Source organism: Phaethon aethereus (genome assembly GCF_964289735.1).
Source record: "Phaethon aethereus genome assembly, chromosome: W".
NCBI lineage: Eukaryota > Metazoa > Chordata > Aves > Phaethontiformes > Phaethontidae > Phaethon > Phaethon aethereus.
Window position 1 is genome coordinate 10807315 of NC_138581.1, and position 16424 is coordinate 10823738.

At 44.6% G+C, this 16424-nt stretch overlaps 1 protein-coding gene across 1 annotated transcript in view; it reads left to right on the top strand.

Annotated features, from left to right (window-relative positions):
- Positions 1–218: 218 nt before the first annotated feature.
- Positions 219–16424, top strand: part of LOC309415039 (ubiquitin-conjugating enzyme E2 R2) — a gene marked incomplete at both ends in the record, with an annotated part of 97072 nt that continues 80866 nt past the window's right edge. Inside the window, one exon of the mRNA XM_082012430.1 lies at positions 219–395. Coding sequence (XP_081868556.1) covers positions 219–395 — 177 coding nt within the window. The remainder of the gene's footprint in view (positions 396–16424) is intronic.

Sequence of the window (16424 nt, forward strand, 5' to 3'; positions counted from 1 at the left end):
CCAAGAACCACTCGCCTACACACCCCACAGATCCTGTGGCGGGGGAGCGCTGCCCCTTTAAGTACGCCGGTAGGGGCGGGGCGCGGCGCGCTGAGGTCAGCGGTGAGCGGGCGCCGTCACAAAAGGAAGTGGCGGCAGCAGTGGCGGCCGTCAGCGCGGGGAGGGGTGAGGGCCTGCGGGTCAGTGGCAGCGTGGGGCGGCGGGGGCCGCGCCGCGCCATGGCCCAGCAGCAGATGAGCAGCTCGCAGAAGGCGCTGATGCTGGAGCTGAAGTCGCTGCAGGAGGAGCCGGTGGAGGGCTTCCGCATCACCTTGGTCGACGAGTCCGACCTCTACAACTGGGAGGTGGCGATCTTCGGGCCCCCCAACACCCTCTACGAGGGCGGGTACTTCAAGGTACGGCCTTTCCTCCGCCGGCGGACCGGGCCTTCCGTCGCCCCGGTGGTCGCGAGGAGCTGCTGCCGAGGCCTGCACCGCCTTCTCTCGTCGCCTGCCGGGCCTCTTTCTCGGGCTTGATGGGTTGGCTGAGGCTCTGGTGGGGCGGTAGGCCTGCGGCCGCTGTCAACCCCTCTGTCCCTCGTGGCGGGGGAGAGGCGGGCAAGCTCGGCATTCATAGGTAGTGCCCCATGATCTGCCTTTCCCCTCCTGCTGCCGGCGGCGGGGGGACGGGGGTGGTGTGCAGGGCAAGGCTGGCTGGGACCTGCGGGACTTCCCTTCTCTCTTGGGATGCCCTCTAGGGAGAGGGGGCAGTGCCACAACCATCTTTATTCTGTTATTTCCCTATTTTAACTCCAGAGAAAGGCGAATACCTCATGGCGGGGTATAAATTCTTCCCTTCCACCCCCAAGTTGTCCTCTTGACTCTGGTCTGTGTATATTTATTTCAGAGGCGCTTCCCAACCTTCCCTCAATCGCTTCATTTGTCATGCAGGAACAATCCTGTATAGGATGACTAATTCAGGGTAAAGACTGTGTTTTCCTCAAAACTTCATGGGCTTCAGGACTGTGGGTTTTGTGGTTTTTTTTGTTGTGTGTCCGTTCCCCCCCCCCCGTTTTCCTTTTTTTTTTTTTTTTCTCCTCTCTAAGCTTATAGAGGGCAGCCTTCAATGGACTATGGCAACACTTAATTGGTGAAGGTAGATAAATGTGTTCAGTTCTGCTCTCAGTCTTCCTGTTAATCCAAAAAAACTTTTGTGGTTGTTGTTTCCCTTTATGTAAATACAGTAAGCAAGGAATCTGGCACTGCTGTCCCAGAAAGGGAGCAGACTTAAATTCTCAAAATAACTGGAGAAGGAATTGCATGCTTTCCTTAAAAGAAGCAATTAAAAAAATGTTGGTGCCTGCAGAAGATATGTTGCATTGGGCATATCCCTTTGCACTTGTCCACTTCTGTCTAGCAAAATATTGTCCCCTTCAGCATGCTTCTCCCAGGAGTTATTGTTTTAGTGGTTCCTGTGTCTCCCACTTCATGCCTTTTGATTTCTGTCAAACTGGAAAAAATTTTTGGATGATCTCTTTGCTTGGCTAACATGCATCTTGGCCTCTCTGGGTCAAGGTTTAAGAGCTCTGTTCCACAAAAACAAACTAACCTGTAGCTTGGAGAAAAATATATTTGAATCCTGTTCAGTTTGGCTTCATTGTTTCGAAGGAAGGGAAGGCTTGGGCACAAGGCTTGCCTTTTGTAATGAGTTGGCTGGTTTAGTCATTTAGGTGTGATGGGTATATTCTTAGACTCACCTCCATTATTACATATTCAGGAAGTTGCTCTAGTCTTGGATCGATAACTAGGTCACTTTTACATCTGAATGGTTTGGCAACCTCTTCCTGCACTTACATTACTCATCTCCCCCCCCCCCCCCCCCCCCCCCAAGAAATCACATTGGGCAAAATATTTTTGTTTGGTTGGGGAGCTCTCTGGACTTGCATTACTGTTTATAGTGCTTCCTGGAAAGGAGCTGAAGCAGCCTGTGAAATAATCTGGGGATGTGTATTAACAAATGTAGATCTAGGCAAGGTTGCCAGTTGCCTTACCTTAGTATTATGAATGCGATACCTTTTTTTTGGTATTGTCCTTGAATTGTTGTGCCTTTCTTCTAAATTGTTCTGACTGATCTTGTGATAATTATTTTGAGTGTGAGACTAAGGTCTCATGATGCCTTCACCCTTCCACAGCAGAGGGATTCACTTTAAGTGGCATGGCTGGAGTCTGTCATATGTCACTTTGTTTTCCCTTTTCCTCTGAGGAGCTGTGCATGGTGTGGGTTTTTTGGTGGGTTTGTGTTTTTTTTTTTTTGTTGTTGTTTTGGTAGATCTTTGGTTATGCATCCTAAGTTCTGAGCCACTGAAAAAGTGGTTGGAGACCATCCTTCTGTCCCTAGGGAGAAGGAGTCCTGTTGTCCTGAGAAGTGATGTTCTTGGCTTTCTTTGTATTAGGCCTTCAGGCAAATCTGTAGATGTGTTTAGACTTTGCTTACGGAATAATTTAGAGATAAGGTTAATACCCTAAGCTTTATTTGGTGGTGTGACTTCTATGATCTATTCATAGTATATGTAAAGTGAGCGCTAGTTCAGATCAGCATCTGACTTATTTTTCAGGTTTCTTGGCTTGATGAAATATCTAGCTTAATTTTGGTTTGTCTTTTTAGAAATTATATCCTGTAATCGCATATTTCTAATTCTGCTTACCTAATCTTAGGAAACTAAACTTTGTGGTGATGAGAGTTTGGGGATTTTCTTCCACTTGAGGTATGGTTTGAGGGTAGAAACTAGAGGGCAAGTACAAAGGCTTCTAGTTAAGCTCAAGTATAAATATTTTGAGGAAAACCTGTCTTTAATGTGACCTTAATAAAGAGTTAGTGATAGTTGATTTGGAATAAAAATGCTTGATTTGTGCTCATGGAGCTCTTGGAGCTGGTAACATCAGCTTTTGGCACCTTGTTTATTCTTGGAGAAATACCACCCTTCTCTTTGGGCTGTTGAACTAGTTGAATGAACTGAAATGAGGAAAGTATACTCTTTGCACCTCCTTGACAGGAGCTACTGCTGTTAAAAGCTGGTTCAACATTTCAACAGATTCTGGTTTCAGTTGCTAGGCCTGTAACTCTAGCATTTGGTAAGTTGAAGCAGAAAACATGTCCCTCTGAATGTTTAAATGGTAGGTTATCAGTACCTTAGTGCTGGCTATAGTAAAGTCAGGGACTTCTTTAAAGTTCAAGCACAGTATCTAAGTGTATTTTATAAACTAATATAGCCTGCTTAGATCTGCTGCAGTACTTCATAGTTTAGGACCTCCCAGCTAGAGGGAAAGGGCAGCAGTCTTCAGAAGCAACCAGTTTATGAAGAGCAACTTGTATCAGTGAGGGATAGGAGCAGTCCTGAACTGCAAGTCCCCCCCATGCAATCAGCTAAAGGTGCACATCTGCAGTGGAAGTTGTCATGAGTCCAGGTGTTTATGCATGGCTGTCCTTATCCCTGTCAATCTTTGCCTTATCTAGTGACTTTATTCCTGGTCATACTGCATAGCAAACCTTTGCTTAAGTTCCAGATTACCATCCTCAAGGGAGGAGCTGAGTTAGTTTAGGCACTGGTTGCCTCTCATTCCTTGCTGGCAAGGCAAAAGTGGCTCAGGGTCAGTGATAAGTCCTCCAAAGAAGTCCAGTGATAAGAGCAAATGTCTGTCCGTCAGCTGCTGTCAGCAAGAACTTGCCAGTTTGACTAAAGTTTCTGGCAGAATCGGTTGTGTTGGGCTATGGGTATTTGATTGCAATAGGTGGACTTAATTTTTGGTCTGTAGCTCATCCAGAGTTTAAGGGTGAAAGGCAGGTATACCTTGTGTGTGAAAGGTTGATTTTTCTCACAGCTGATTCAGTTATTGAGGGTTTTTTTGAGTGACAGAGGGAAGATATTTCTCAGAATGAAATGCTGTATCCTGCATTGGAAGGGACCTTAAGGATCATTTAGTTCCAAGCCCCCTGCCATGGGCAGGGACACCTTCCACTAGACCAGATTGCTCAAAGCCCCATCTAACCTGGCCTTGAACGCTTCCAGGGAGGGGGCATCCACAACTTCTCTGGGCAACCTGTTCCAGTGCCTCACCACCCTTGTAGTGAAGAATTTCTTCCTTTTCTAATCTAAATCTACCTTCTTTCAGTTTAAAGCCATTACCCCTTGTCCTATCACTACATGCCCTTGTAAAAAGTCCCTCTCCAGCTTTCTTATAAGCCCCTTTCAGGTACTGGAAGGCTGCAATAAGGTCTCCCCAGAGCCTTCTCTTCAGGCTAAAAAACCCCAACTCTCTCAGCCTGTCTTCAGAGGAGAGGTGCTCTAGTCCCCTGATCATCTTTGTGGACCTGTTGGAGCAAGTCCAGAGGGCCATATCCTTATGTTGTGGGCTCCAGAGCTGGATGCAGTACTGCAGGTGGGGTCTCATGAGAGCAGAGTAGAGGGGCAGAATAGCTTCCCTTGACCTGCTGGTCATGCTGCTTTGGATGCAGCCCAGGATATGGTTTGCTTTCTGTGCTGCAAGTGCATGTTGTTGGGTCCTGTTGAGCTTCTCCTCAACCAACACCCCCAAGTACTTCTCAAGGCTGCTCTCAATCTATTCTCTGCCCAGCCTGTATTTGTGCTTGGGATTGCTCCAACCCATGTGCAGGACCTTGCACTTGTTGAACTTCATGAGTTTCACATGGGCCTACTTCTCAAGCCTGTCAAGGTCCTTCTGGATGGCATCCCTTCCCTCTAGCATGTTGACAGCACTACACAGCTTGATGTCATTAGCAAACTTGCTGAGGGTGCACTCAATCCCACTGTCCATGTTGCTGACAGGTGTTAAACAGTGCTGGTCCCAATACTGACCCCTGAGGAACACCACTTGTCACTGGTCTCCACTTGGACATGGAGCCCTTGACCACAACTCTGTGACCATCCAGCGAATTCATTGTCCACTGAGTCTTCCAGCTGTCAAATCCATGTCTTTCCATTTTAGAGATGAGGATGTCATGTGGGACAGCATCAAACACTTTGCACAAGTCCAGGTAGATGATGTCAGTTTTTCTTCCCTTATCCACCAACACTGTAACCCTGTTGTAGGAGGCTACCAAAATTATCAGGCACGATTTCCCCTTAGTGAAGCCATGCTGGCTGTCACCAATCGCCTCCTTATTTTCCATGTGCCTCAGCATAGTTTCCAGGAGGATCTGCTCCATGATCTTGCCAGGCACAGAGGTGAGACTGGCCTGTAGTTCCCTGGTCTTCCTTTTTTTCCTTTAAAAAGTGGGAGTTATGTTTTTCCTTTTACCCCTCTTGCATGTTTTTACCTTGCTGTTTCTGAAGTCATGCTTACACTGCCTGCTATTTTACATAGTGATATATTTACACTGAGTAGCTTCTTTTTTAATAGCACTTTAGGTCTGCTGCATGATGCTCACTTTGTATTTAGAGGGTAGGAAATTCCAGGGAAAAAGTTTGCAGAACCTTAACTCTGATCTTTACCATGCAGTTTGGCTGTGTAGTTTATGGCCATCATCAGGTATTCGTAGTAATGAATAGTATAGACTAAATGGTGGAGACTTTATGTTGAGCTTAAGTGTAACTGAGTTAAAGCTGGAAATGGAGCAGAGTTACAGATGGACTGCAGTGTGGATGGACTAGAGGTCATGTGACTCATAATATAGCAGGTCCTCTTATAATTTGGGCTGCATGTGATCAGATATGTGCATACACATACCCATGTGTATAAAATTAGCTTACTACTTCATTTTTAAAACTATAGTGTTTTATCCAGCATTGAGTTAGAAGAATTGCAGTTAATCTTACGAAGCTTTTTGTGGTAGCAACTTACTGAGAATGTCTCATCTCACCAGACCAGTTTAATAGTAATAACTTTGGCATTGTGTACCCTTCCCTGAAGCACTAGTAGCCAAGATAAGCCAAATTGATTGCCTATTTCCACTTTTTTTTTTGAAAAATTTAAAATGCATAAATATTTGCTCAAAGTGGCCTACACATAGGAGAAAAATGATAAAGCTACTGAATTGGGGTGCATGTAGGATATTTTGGAATCTTGCTTGACTTGGAAAAAATATGACCTTAAGACTTCCTGGATGTTGTTTTTAATTGAGACTATCACATGGAGAACAAGAGGAATGTAAAGGGGTTATCTTAAGTGGGTGACATTTTCAGATAGAGTATTTGTGATTAATAAAGAGAAGGCTACCTGGCAGGCAGGCTATGTCTTGCTCTTTAAGGTTTTAGTACTAAAAGCATGACGTGTCCCCATTGGTCTGTTTTGTTCTCTTAAAACAAGTACTTTAGAAATTCAGGTAAAGGGTTCTTGCTTGGGAGCTGAAACTGAAGTTCATAGCAGTAGGGTCATGTTTGTAATAGTTATGTGACTCTTCCCCAAGCTAAGATATGTATCCTAGTTAAAGTATTTAAAACATATGTTTTTGTTGGGATCACCCTGCAAGGGCTTGACCTTAAGGAGAAGGAGCTGTGGCATTGATCTGCACGGCTCGGCCTTGAGGAGAAGGAGCTGTGGTAAACAACTAAGAAGAAGCAAAGGAGCGCAGGAACACCTGCAGGCAGCGCATCCTGACTGTGAGAGGCACATGGACAGCGCGTGATATTTTGTATATAGCCAATTGCAATAATGTGTGTAACAAGCTGTAACCAATCATGAGTGTGTGCGCGGTGACTAAGCAAAAATTATGATATATATTGGAGTCAGACAAGACAATAAACGGCTTCGGAATATAACTCTGAGTTGTGAAGTCCATCTTTCTCCCGCAACTGGTGACCCCGACGTGATACGATCTATGGGATCTCATTGTTGAACACCGGTCGAGCGCAGAGGACGCCGTGGGAGAAGGCCGGTTGGAAGAATTGCAGTCAGCGGGACTGATGCAAGGAGAAAGAAAAAGGAATATGTTGCAACGGAAAAGCACCCAGCGAGGTGAGGTGAGCAACCGGGGCGGCATGGGGCAGAACTCATCGCATGAAGAAAGGGCAACAGACTCCTGCTGTATATGCTCTCTGAGAGGCCTGAAATATGATGAATATACACTTAGAAGGCTTCTAATTTGGAGCTGAAAGAAAGGGTACCCCCCCCCCGCCCCGATCCATCTGTGGCGTTTAAGGCAGAGATGTGGGAGGAGATAAGAAAAATGTTATGGGAACATATTGGGAATGGAGATAAAACCGCCGCAGGGTTAGTGACGGCATGGAAGTTGATATTAACCACATTAAAAGCCTTGAAGGCAGAGAGAAAAGCCGCAGCTGATATGGAGGAGGCTGTTAAACTGCCTTCAACCAATCCCTTTTTAACTGAGTCAGAGGGTCCAGGACCTTCAGCGACTCCGACTGCACCTCCTGAGGTGCCAGATGCACCGGGTGAACTGGCCGCATTAGATAAGTCAGAGAAACAGATCCATGATGATGTATATGAGGGCAAGACGGAACAAAGCTGCCTAGAACAATGTACTCAATGTTCCCCTGTGTGCCCGTGTGAAAGATTGATGGGGTGGGCTTCACCACCCCCGAAACCACCCAGACTTAACCGATCGAAAGCCATAGTTTTGAAGCCCTCAGCCGAGCCCCTGCCACCTTTATGGCCCCTGTTGCCTGATAGCAGCGACGAAGGAGAAGAGCCTGTTGTAGAGACTATAGGGAGGCAAGAGCCTAGAATGAAAGGTGACCCTAGAGAGTGGTGGAAAGATGTTTTTTTAGGAGCAATGAAAGATGAGGAAACGGAGTTACTGATGGCATTTCCTGTTAGTGTACAGCCTCACGGGCCCAATCGCTGGGACCCATTTCATTGGGACTTGATTATGGAAGTGCGGAAGGCAGTACAAAATTATGGCTTGCAATCACCTTTCACGCAAGCTCTATTAGATAACATATTCACGGGAATGGTTCTTACACCATGGGATTGTCGGCAGACGATAGATATGTTGTTGACACCAACCCAAAGGTTATTGTGGGCAGACAGATGGTATAAACTCTGTATGCAAGAAGCCCTGAGAAACCTGGAGTGTCAAGACGGCGATCCGCTTCAGAACATTACTATGGAACAAATGACAGGCCAGGGACCGTTTGTGGATGTTAGATTGCAAGCTCGGCTGCCCTTAGAAGCCTTGCAAGTAGTTGGGCGACTAGCGTTGAATGCGTTGCGAACAGTCCCTGAGGAGGGAAAGAGGCAACCATCTTATACTCAAATTAGACAAGGGAGAGATGAACCATATGTATCTTTTGTTGATCGTCTGAGAGACGCTTTGAATAAGGTGTATACCAATGAAGACGCAAAACTAGCAGTGCTGTTGAATTTAGCGGTAGAAAATGCCAATGTAGATTGTAAAAGAATTTTGTTAGCTTTGCCAAAAGAAGCAACGTTAGTACAAATGGTAGAAGCCTGCAACACATCAGGCAGAGACACTCGCAAGTGCCTTTGCAGCAGCAATTAAGCCATTTATAAATGGAAAAGGGGAGAAAAAATGTTTTAATTGTGGAAAACCAGGCCATTTTAGAGCTCAGCGCAAGGTCACAAGGAAAGGACCTAGGCAGATTGGGACAGGTCATAAATCCTTCCAACAAGGACCCTTTCAGCAAGGAATAGGCCCAGCAGGAGCACCATGTAGTCGATGTCAAAAATTTGGTCATCAAGCCTCAGAATGCTGTTCAAAGTATCATCGGGATGGTATGAAATTGGGACACGGGCAACCGAGCGTGAAGGCACCCCGCATGATGAAACAAATAGGGAAGCACCACCAGGCTGCTTGGCAAGCCTTAGCGCCCGAACCAGAGGGAGCACCGGAATGGACGTGGAAACAACAGAAGAAGTTACCTTATGGGACATGTCGGTTTATGATGTCCCGACTAACGCTAATGGACCATTAGGATATGGATTGAGTGCTTTGTTATTAGGACGATCTTCAGCAACAAAGCAGGGACTTTTTGTTCTCCCTGGAGTCATTGATGCTGATTATATGGGAACCATCAAAGTAATGTTGTGGACTCCATCTCCTCCTGTTGCGGTTCCTGCAGGCACACGTATTGCACAACCGGTGCCTTTTACTGCTTCTGTACCTCAGGCAGCGCAATCAGTGAGGGGGAATGGAGGGTTTGGCTCAACAGGAAGACCACAAATCTTTCTAGCATTAGATATCAGCAGAAGAAAACCGACTTTGAAAATGAAGTTTAGGCATCCTGACCCCACCGTGCGACCGCAACAATGGACCATCGATATGTTAGTGGATACAGGAGCTGATGTGACCATAATCAGTCAGCGAGAGTGGCCGCCAGGCTGGCTGGCTCAGTCTCCAGCTCATGGACTTGTAGGGGTCGGTGGGTTTTCTGCAACACAACAGAGCATAACAACTCTAACCTGTGAAAATCCAGACGGGCTAGTGTGTTCAGTACAACCCTATGTAGCCGTGTTACCATTAAGTCTGCTTGGGCGGGATGTACTGAGTCAAATGAATGTATCGCGCTCTAGCGATCTCTGCAGGGTTTTCGGTAGCGGCCATTGAAACGCGACCTGTGCTCAAACTGGAATGGAAAACCGATGATCCAGTGTGGGTAAATCAATGGCCGCTGACCGCAGAAAAGGTCACCCACCTGGAAGATCTGGCAAAAGAACAGCTAGGAAAAGGCCTTATTGTGCCAACCACTAGTCCTTGGAACACACTTGTTTTTGTGATTCCAAAGAAAAGTGGAAAATGGAGACTATTACATGACTTGCGAGAAGTCAATAAGGTTATAGTGGACATGGGAGCCTTGCAACCAGGGCTACCATCTCCCTGTATGATACCGAAGTATTGGAAGCTTTTGATTATAGATCTCAAAGATTGCTTTTTTACAATCCCTCTGCATGAAGACGATGCCAAACATTTTGCATTCTCAGTCCCAAGTACAAACAAGGCGCAACCCATGCAAAGATATCATTGGACAGTATTGCCACAAGGCATGAAAAATTCACCCACGATGTGTCAAATTTATGTAAATTGGGCTTTACAGCCAATCAGAAAAAGGTGGCCTCAATATTTCATCTATCATTATATGGATGACATATTGTTGGCCGGTGATCAATTAAATCTGGAAGAAATGATCGGGGAGCTCGTTGAGCTTTTGAGACCAAGTGGGCTGCAAGTGGCGCCGGAAAAGATACAAGCTGAAGCGCCTTGGAGGTACTTGGGGTGGATGATCACTGAAATGTCAGTGACCCCCCAAAAGGTTGAAATAAGAATTCAGATTAAAACATTAAATGATGTACAAAAATTGGTAGGAGACGTTAACTGGATTCGACCTATTTGTGGGATCACAAACCAAGATATGGAGCCCTTGGTTCAGCTGTTGCGAGGGGATAGCAGGTTAAACTCTCCTCGACAATTGACCAAGGAAGCCCGGGAAGCAGTAGCAAACATTTCTGAAAAGGCTAGAATCAAAAGCGGACCCATTGAGAATTTTAGAGTGGGTCTTTTTGCCTCAGCAGCACAGAAAAACCATCACCACGAAAGCAGAGTGTTTTGCAAATTTGATTATGAAAGGGTGCAACAGAATTATTGATATATCAGCAAAGGACCCGAAAACGATTTTAATACCATTACAACAAGAATATTTGGCTTGGGCTTTGCAGCACTCTGTTCCCTTGCAAACTGCATTAGCAGGATTTGAAGGTGACATTCAGATTCATTATCCATCGCACAAAATGTTTACCTTTTTTAAAAACCATGAAGTAGAAGAAAAATCAAAGTGTAGTCAATATCCAGTTCAAGGTGCTACAGTGTTTACGGATGGTGGTGGGAAAACGGGCAAGGCAGCAACAGTATGGCGAGAGCGCGGAGAATGGAAAGAACGGGTACTCATCGTGCCAGGATCAGTTCAAAAGGTAGAACTACAGGCAGTAATTGAAGCCTTTAAATTATGGTCTGCAGAACCTGTGAATATAATTACTGATTCTTTATATGTAGCTGGAGTACTCCAAAGATTGGAAGGTTCAATCCTCAGACAAGTACAGCAGGAACAGCTATATCAACAATTTAGAATGCTTTGGTTTTTATTGCAGAAAAGACGACATCCTTATTACGTTATGCATATACGCGGCCATACCAACCTTCCAGGGGAATTGGTGGAAGGAAATGCAAGAGCTGATCGGCTGACTGCCGCAGTATGGGCTGGACCTGCCCCGGACCGTTTAGGTCAAGCACAAGCCTCTCATGCCTTTTTCCATCAATCTGCCAAAGTTTTAGCGAGACAATTTAATCTAAGTGCAGGTGACGCTAGAGCTATTATACAGACTTGTGCCGATTGTCAACAAATAGGCCCAGGAATCGCGATTACAGTAAGTCCCCGAGGAATGCATTCGCTACAACTATGGCAGATGGATGTGACACATGTCGCTGACTTTGGAAGATTTAAATATGTTCATGTTTCAATTGATTGCTATTCTGCAGTAGTTTGGGCCACTGCACAAACAGGAGAAACTAGTAGGCATGTACAAAAGCATTTGCGAGCTGCATTCGCAGCCCATGGTATACCCCTACAAATTAAAACCGATAATGGTCCTTGTTACGTAGCCCAGTCAACCCAAAGATTTTTTGCTCAATGGGGAGTGACGCATGTTACTGGAATACCGCATTCCCCAACTGGACAAGCTATTGTTGAACGAATGAATCATTCCCTGAATGATTCTATCTATCACACTATCAGGTGTCATTGCAATCTGGATGCCACCTCAGCCAAAAGAAAATGTATGGGTAACATTAGCAAATCAAACAGGACAGGACACCTTCTGTCTGTCTCTTTCCTCCCCGGGCAATCCCTTTTCAATCTACCAGCAGGGTTATGGTGGCTGCGTGGAGATCAATTGGCTGGGAAACAGCTGCCCGGGAACTGGTCAGGGGACTGTACCATCGGTGTCCTAGTTCCTAATCTGCAAATAATTAATCACACTGAAATTAGCAGCATCATTAGAGGAACATGGAAAGCTTTTAAGGCAAAGCGCTCTATAACTACAAATCCTTTGATAAGATATAATATTGGTTTTCATAGCTTTGTGCAGGTGCTTTTTCCATCGCTAGGAGTAGTACAGCTAGAATTGTTTGCCTTGCAACTTTCTGCTATTGGCTTGAGCATGTTTGATATGTGACTGCTGGATTATGGTAAGATGCCACGTGAACAAAGCCGATGAACCAATAGATGGGGTGGCTGTGGCGCGTGCAGCACGTCTGGCCAGCGGGCGCATGCGCCATAGGCTCCCTGTGTTAAAAGGTGACAACTGAGGTGAGTTCCAATACTCGCTGGCGACGTGTGTTGAAACTCTTTCCTCTGCAAATGTATAAATACCAGGATTTCCTGAAGGGCAGCGGGTCGGTGTGCGGCAAGGCCACCGTTGCCTCCGTGGGGACGCCCACATAAAGTTGGCACCTACCGACTGCTGGGCTGAGTTCGTGGCACAGGACTGTTATAAATGGTTTAGTCCCAAACAGGATTCCAATTCAAATTCACAATTTATTAAGCGAATAGAGGCAAGCAAACAGCGCTGGGTACGCCGGGAGTCTCTGCTCCACCAAGACGTACACGGTACAGTTCCTGTTCCTGGTTTATATCCTGTCCGTTAATACATATTCATGAACAGGCGTGTCTTCTTTGGCGCATGCCCTCTTCGCCTTCTAAAATCTTCTCGACTCTTCCTCAGCGTGATCCTGTTCGCTAATACATATTCATGAATAGGCGTGTCTTCTAATACATATTAATGAACAGGCGTGTCTTCTTCAGCGCATGCCCTCTTCTCCTGCTAGAGTCTTCTCGAATCTTCCTCGGCGTGCCCCCAGGATGACCCCAAACCTTATGCATGCATTTTCTTTACACAATACTATGCGGTCAGTGGTCAAACTGGTTTGAGCTGATATACCAGCAAAGTAGTTTAACTTTCTGCTGTAAAATACCCCATTTTATGGAGCAGGAGAAATCCATAAAAGTACAGAAGGTTACACTTCATCACACGAATCAGATGAACATATTTCACAATCCCCCATCTTTTTCTTTATAGTATTGATTCGTGTTTTCATTTCCAATTGAGTATAACCGAGTAGATTAATCTAGTAACAATCCCCCACATATCCTCAATACAACTATCCCCATTTTAGTAAGCCGATCACCACCCATAAAATCTCCCCAAAATCCTCCTAGATTGATTCCATTCCAAGTTTGTCTCTCAGGTGGCCATTCGTTCTCCCTAATTTATGGGTAACAGGAAAAAACTAGGTTTTATTGTTGATTACAGGTATGCGCTGTACAACTAGAAAAGGTCCTCACTTTTTCCATTTTTCTAGGGTAAACCCCAGCTGGACTTGTTCCAATATTGACTACAGTTATTTGCCATAGTCAGAGTCCAAGGAACTCACCCCCAAGTAGAACTAGAAGAGGTCCAGTCAGGGCCATAGTGATCGGCGGTCACAGCCCTTGGCAGACCCTTTTTTAAGCCGCAACACCAGTTCCCCTCCGGTCTTGCCCTCTTCTTTCCTTTAAGGGGGTGCTTTCTTAGTACCCAAATTAATTGAGCACTGCTTGTGAAGGCCAGAGCTTTGCTAGATCAGTGGTTTGTCCAGACCTGAGCAGTTGCCCGAGCCTGGCAATCCTCTTTATTTGCAAGGCTTTATGGCTACAGAAAACTGCCAGTTAGCCTGCAACACTAATCTTACAAATACACACCACCTTCTACACAAAGGACAAATTCTAGTTCCAGCTCCTTTTTCCTGTTCTTCTTTTGCCAACAACTCCTTCCGATTATACTCGTTTGGAGTACCCATTGTTGTTTCCTATTACCCTTTCCCATTGTTTTCCAAACTTGGGGATTACTTACATTTCTCTCCATAGCTTCGTTCACCTTGATTTGTTCCACCACAAATGTAACAATTAGTTATATTCAATGACTTTACAAATAGATTTTTAGCAACTGTGGGAATTTCATGTTTCACTCCTGTTTCTATTACAGGAGTAGCCGCAATAAAATTCCCACAGCAATTTAGTCAGATGTGACCTTCCACTCCTTCACTGGACCTTTCACTCGCGACACATGTGTCCATCCTTTTTCAGCAGTTCTCACAGCTGTTTCTGTAGTTAATAAAACAAGGAAAGGTCCTTCCCAGAGGGGAGATAGGTTTCCTTCTTTCCATGTTTTTATCAGAATTTTATCTCCTGGTTCTAACTGATGAATTGCAAATCCTAAAGGTGGTGTTTGGGCCACCATCCCAATCTCTCTTAATTCTTTTAATCTTTTTCCAATGGTAATTATATATTGTTGGATACTATGATCCTCAATTACATTGTTCCCCAGAGGCATTCCTTGAAAATAAGGCATGCCATATAACACTTCATATGGCGATAATCCAGTCTCACTGTATGGTTTCGTTCTTATGTTTAGAAGTGCCAATGGCAAACATTTCGTCCAGGGCATTTGTGTCTCAATCATTAATTTAGCCAATTGTTGTTTGATTCATTCTTTCTACCTTCCCCGAGCTTTGTGGGTGCCACGGAGTGTGGTATTCCCACTGAATACCTAATGATTGAGTTTTATTATTTTAGAAGTAAAATGTGTGCCCTGGTCAGAATCAATGTACTGGATTATCCCATAACTAGGTATCGAATGTTCCAATAAAATTTTTACCACCATCTGTGCCGTAGCTCGTGCTACAGGGTACGCTTCTACCCACTGTGTTAAATGATCTACTATTACCAATAAATATTTTATCCTCCCTACCTTAGGCAATTCAGTGAAATCGACTTGTACTTTCTCAAAAGGTCTGTAAGCTGTTTTTCTCCCTCCCGTGGCTGTTTGTCGAAACACTGTCTTATTTACCTTTTGACAGGTTAAGCAACCTTGTGTAATTTGCTTTGCTATTTCAAAAATTCCAATACCAGCAAATTGTTTAAGAAAATGATCACTTAACGCTTTTGTACCCCAATGTGTTTGCGCATGCAAACGTTCTAATATTCGCCTGGTGTAGGCTTTTGGCAACATTTCTCGCCCATCAGGCAGTGTCCATTTTCCTTGTTCTAATTTAGCTCCTATTTTCTCCAATTTTGTTTGTTCTTCTGGCGTAAACTTCTTCTCTCTTTCCTCTCGTTCTTCTTTGCTGGTGTCCTCCTTTGTTTGTATTACATTAATTTTGGCAACTTTAGTCCTCAAGGCTGCTTCCTGGGCCTCTTTATCTGCTAAGTTATTTCCTCTGGTTCGGTAATCTAATCCCTTTTGGTGTCCCCTCACATGTACCACTGCTATCTCCTTTGGTTCTCTTAACGCCTTCAAAATCTTTACTATTAATTGTTGATGTATTAAATTCCTCCCTTGAGTATTAATCAAACCTCTTTCTTCCCAAATTTTTCCAAAAGTGTGGACCACCCCATATGTGTATTTAGAATCTGTAAATATAGTCCCACTTCTTCCTTTTAATAATTCCAGGGCCCTACATAGAGCATACAGCTCACAAGCCTGAGCTGACCATGATGGACTCAGAGGTCCTGATTCCACAAGTTCCAAGTCCTTATTAATTACTGCATAACCCGATTTTCTCTTCCCTTCTACCACGCTGGAGGAGCCGTCTATAAACAGCGCTTCTCCATTTTCCAACTCAGCATCTCTTAAATCTGGTCTCACCTTTGTTTGGGTCTCAATTACCTCTAAACAGTTATGTTGTAATACCTCTGATGGTTCTCCAAACAAAAATTGTGCTGGACTCTGAGCAGAAGTCACCCTCAGTTCTAAGCCAGGGGAGTCTATTAGTATTGCTTCATACTTTAGGATCCGGCTGTCCGTTAACCTTTTTTCCGCTTTTTGTTGTAAAACATTTCTGACATTGTGTGGGGTATACGCCTTTAAAGGAGCACTAAAGGTAATCTTCCTGACTTCCTCTATTAATAATGCTGTAGCAACCAAAGCTTGGAGACAAGCAGGCCATCCTCTGCTTACTGGATCAAGTAACTTAGAATAATACCCCACGGGTTTTTTGATTCCTGCCCAGTCTTGAGTAAGAACTCCATATGCTGTCTGGCTTGATGTATTCACAAAGAGATAGAAAGGTTTTTCTAGATCTGGGAGGCTCAATACAGGTGCTTGTATTAATGCCTTTTTTACTTCCTCAAATCTCTGATCATCTTCAATAAACCATTTAAGTTGGTTATTAGTTAATTTTTCATATAGGAATTTTACTTTTTCACTATGATTTTCAAGCCATGGTCTACAATATCCTAATAATCCCAGTATTTGCCTAATTTCAGTTTTAGTTTGTGGGGGTCTTAAGGACAGAATCCCAGATACCCTATCAGGATCTAACTTCTTCCTTCCCTTACTCAGCCAATGTCCTAAGTATTTTACTTCTTGTTCTACAAACTGTAGCTTTGATCGGGACACCTTTAATCCCTTTTCCCCTAG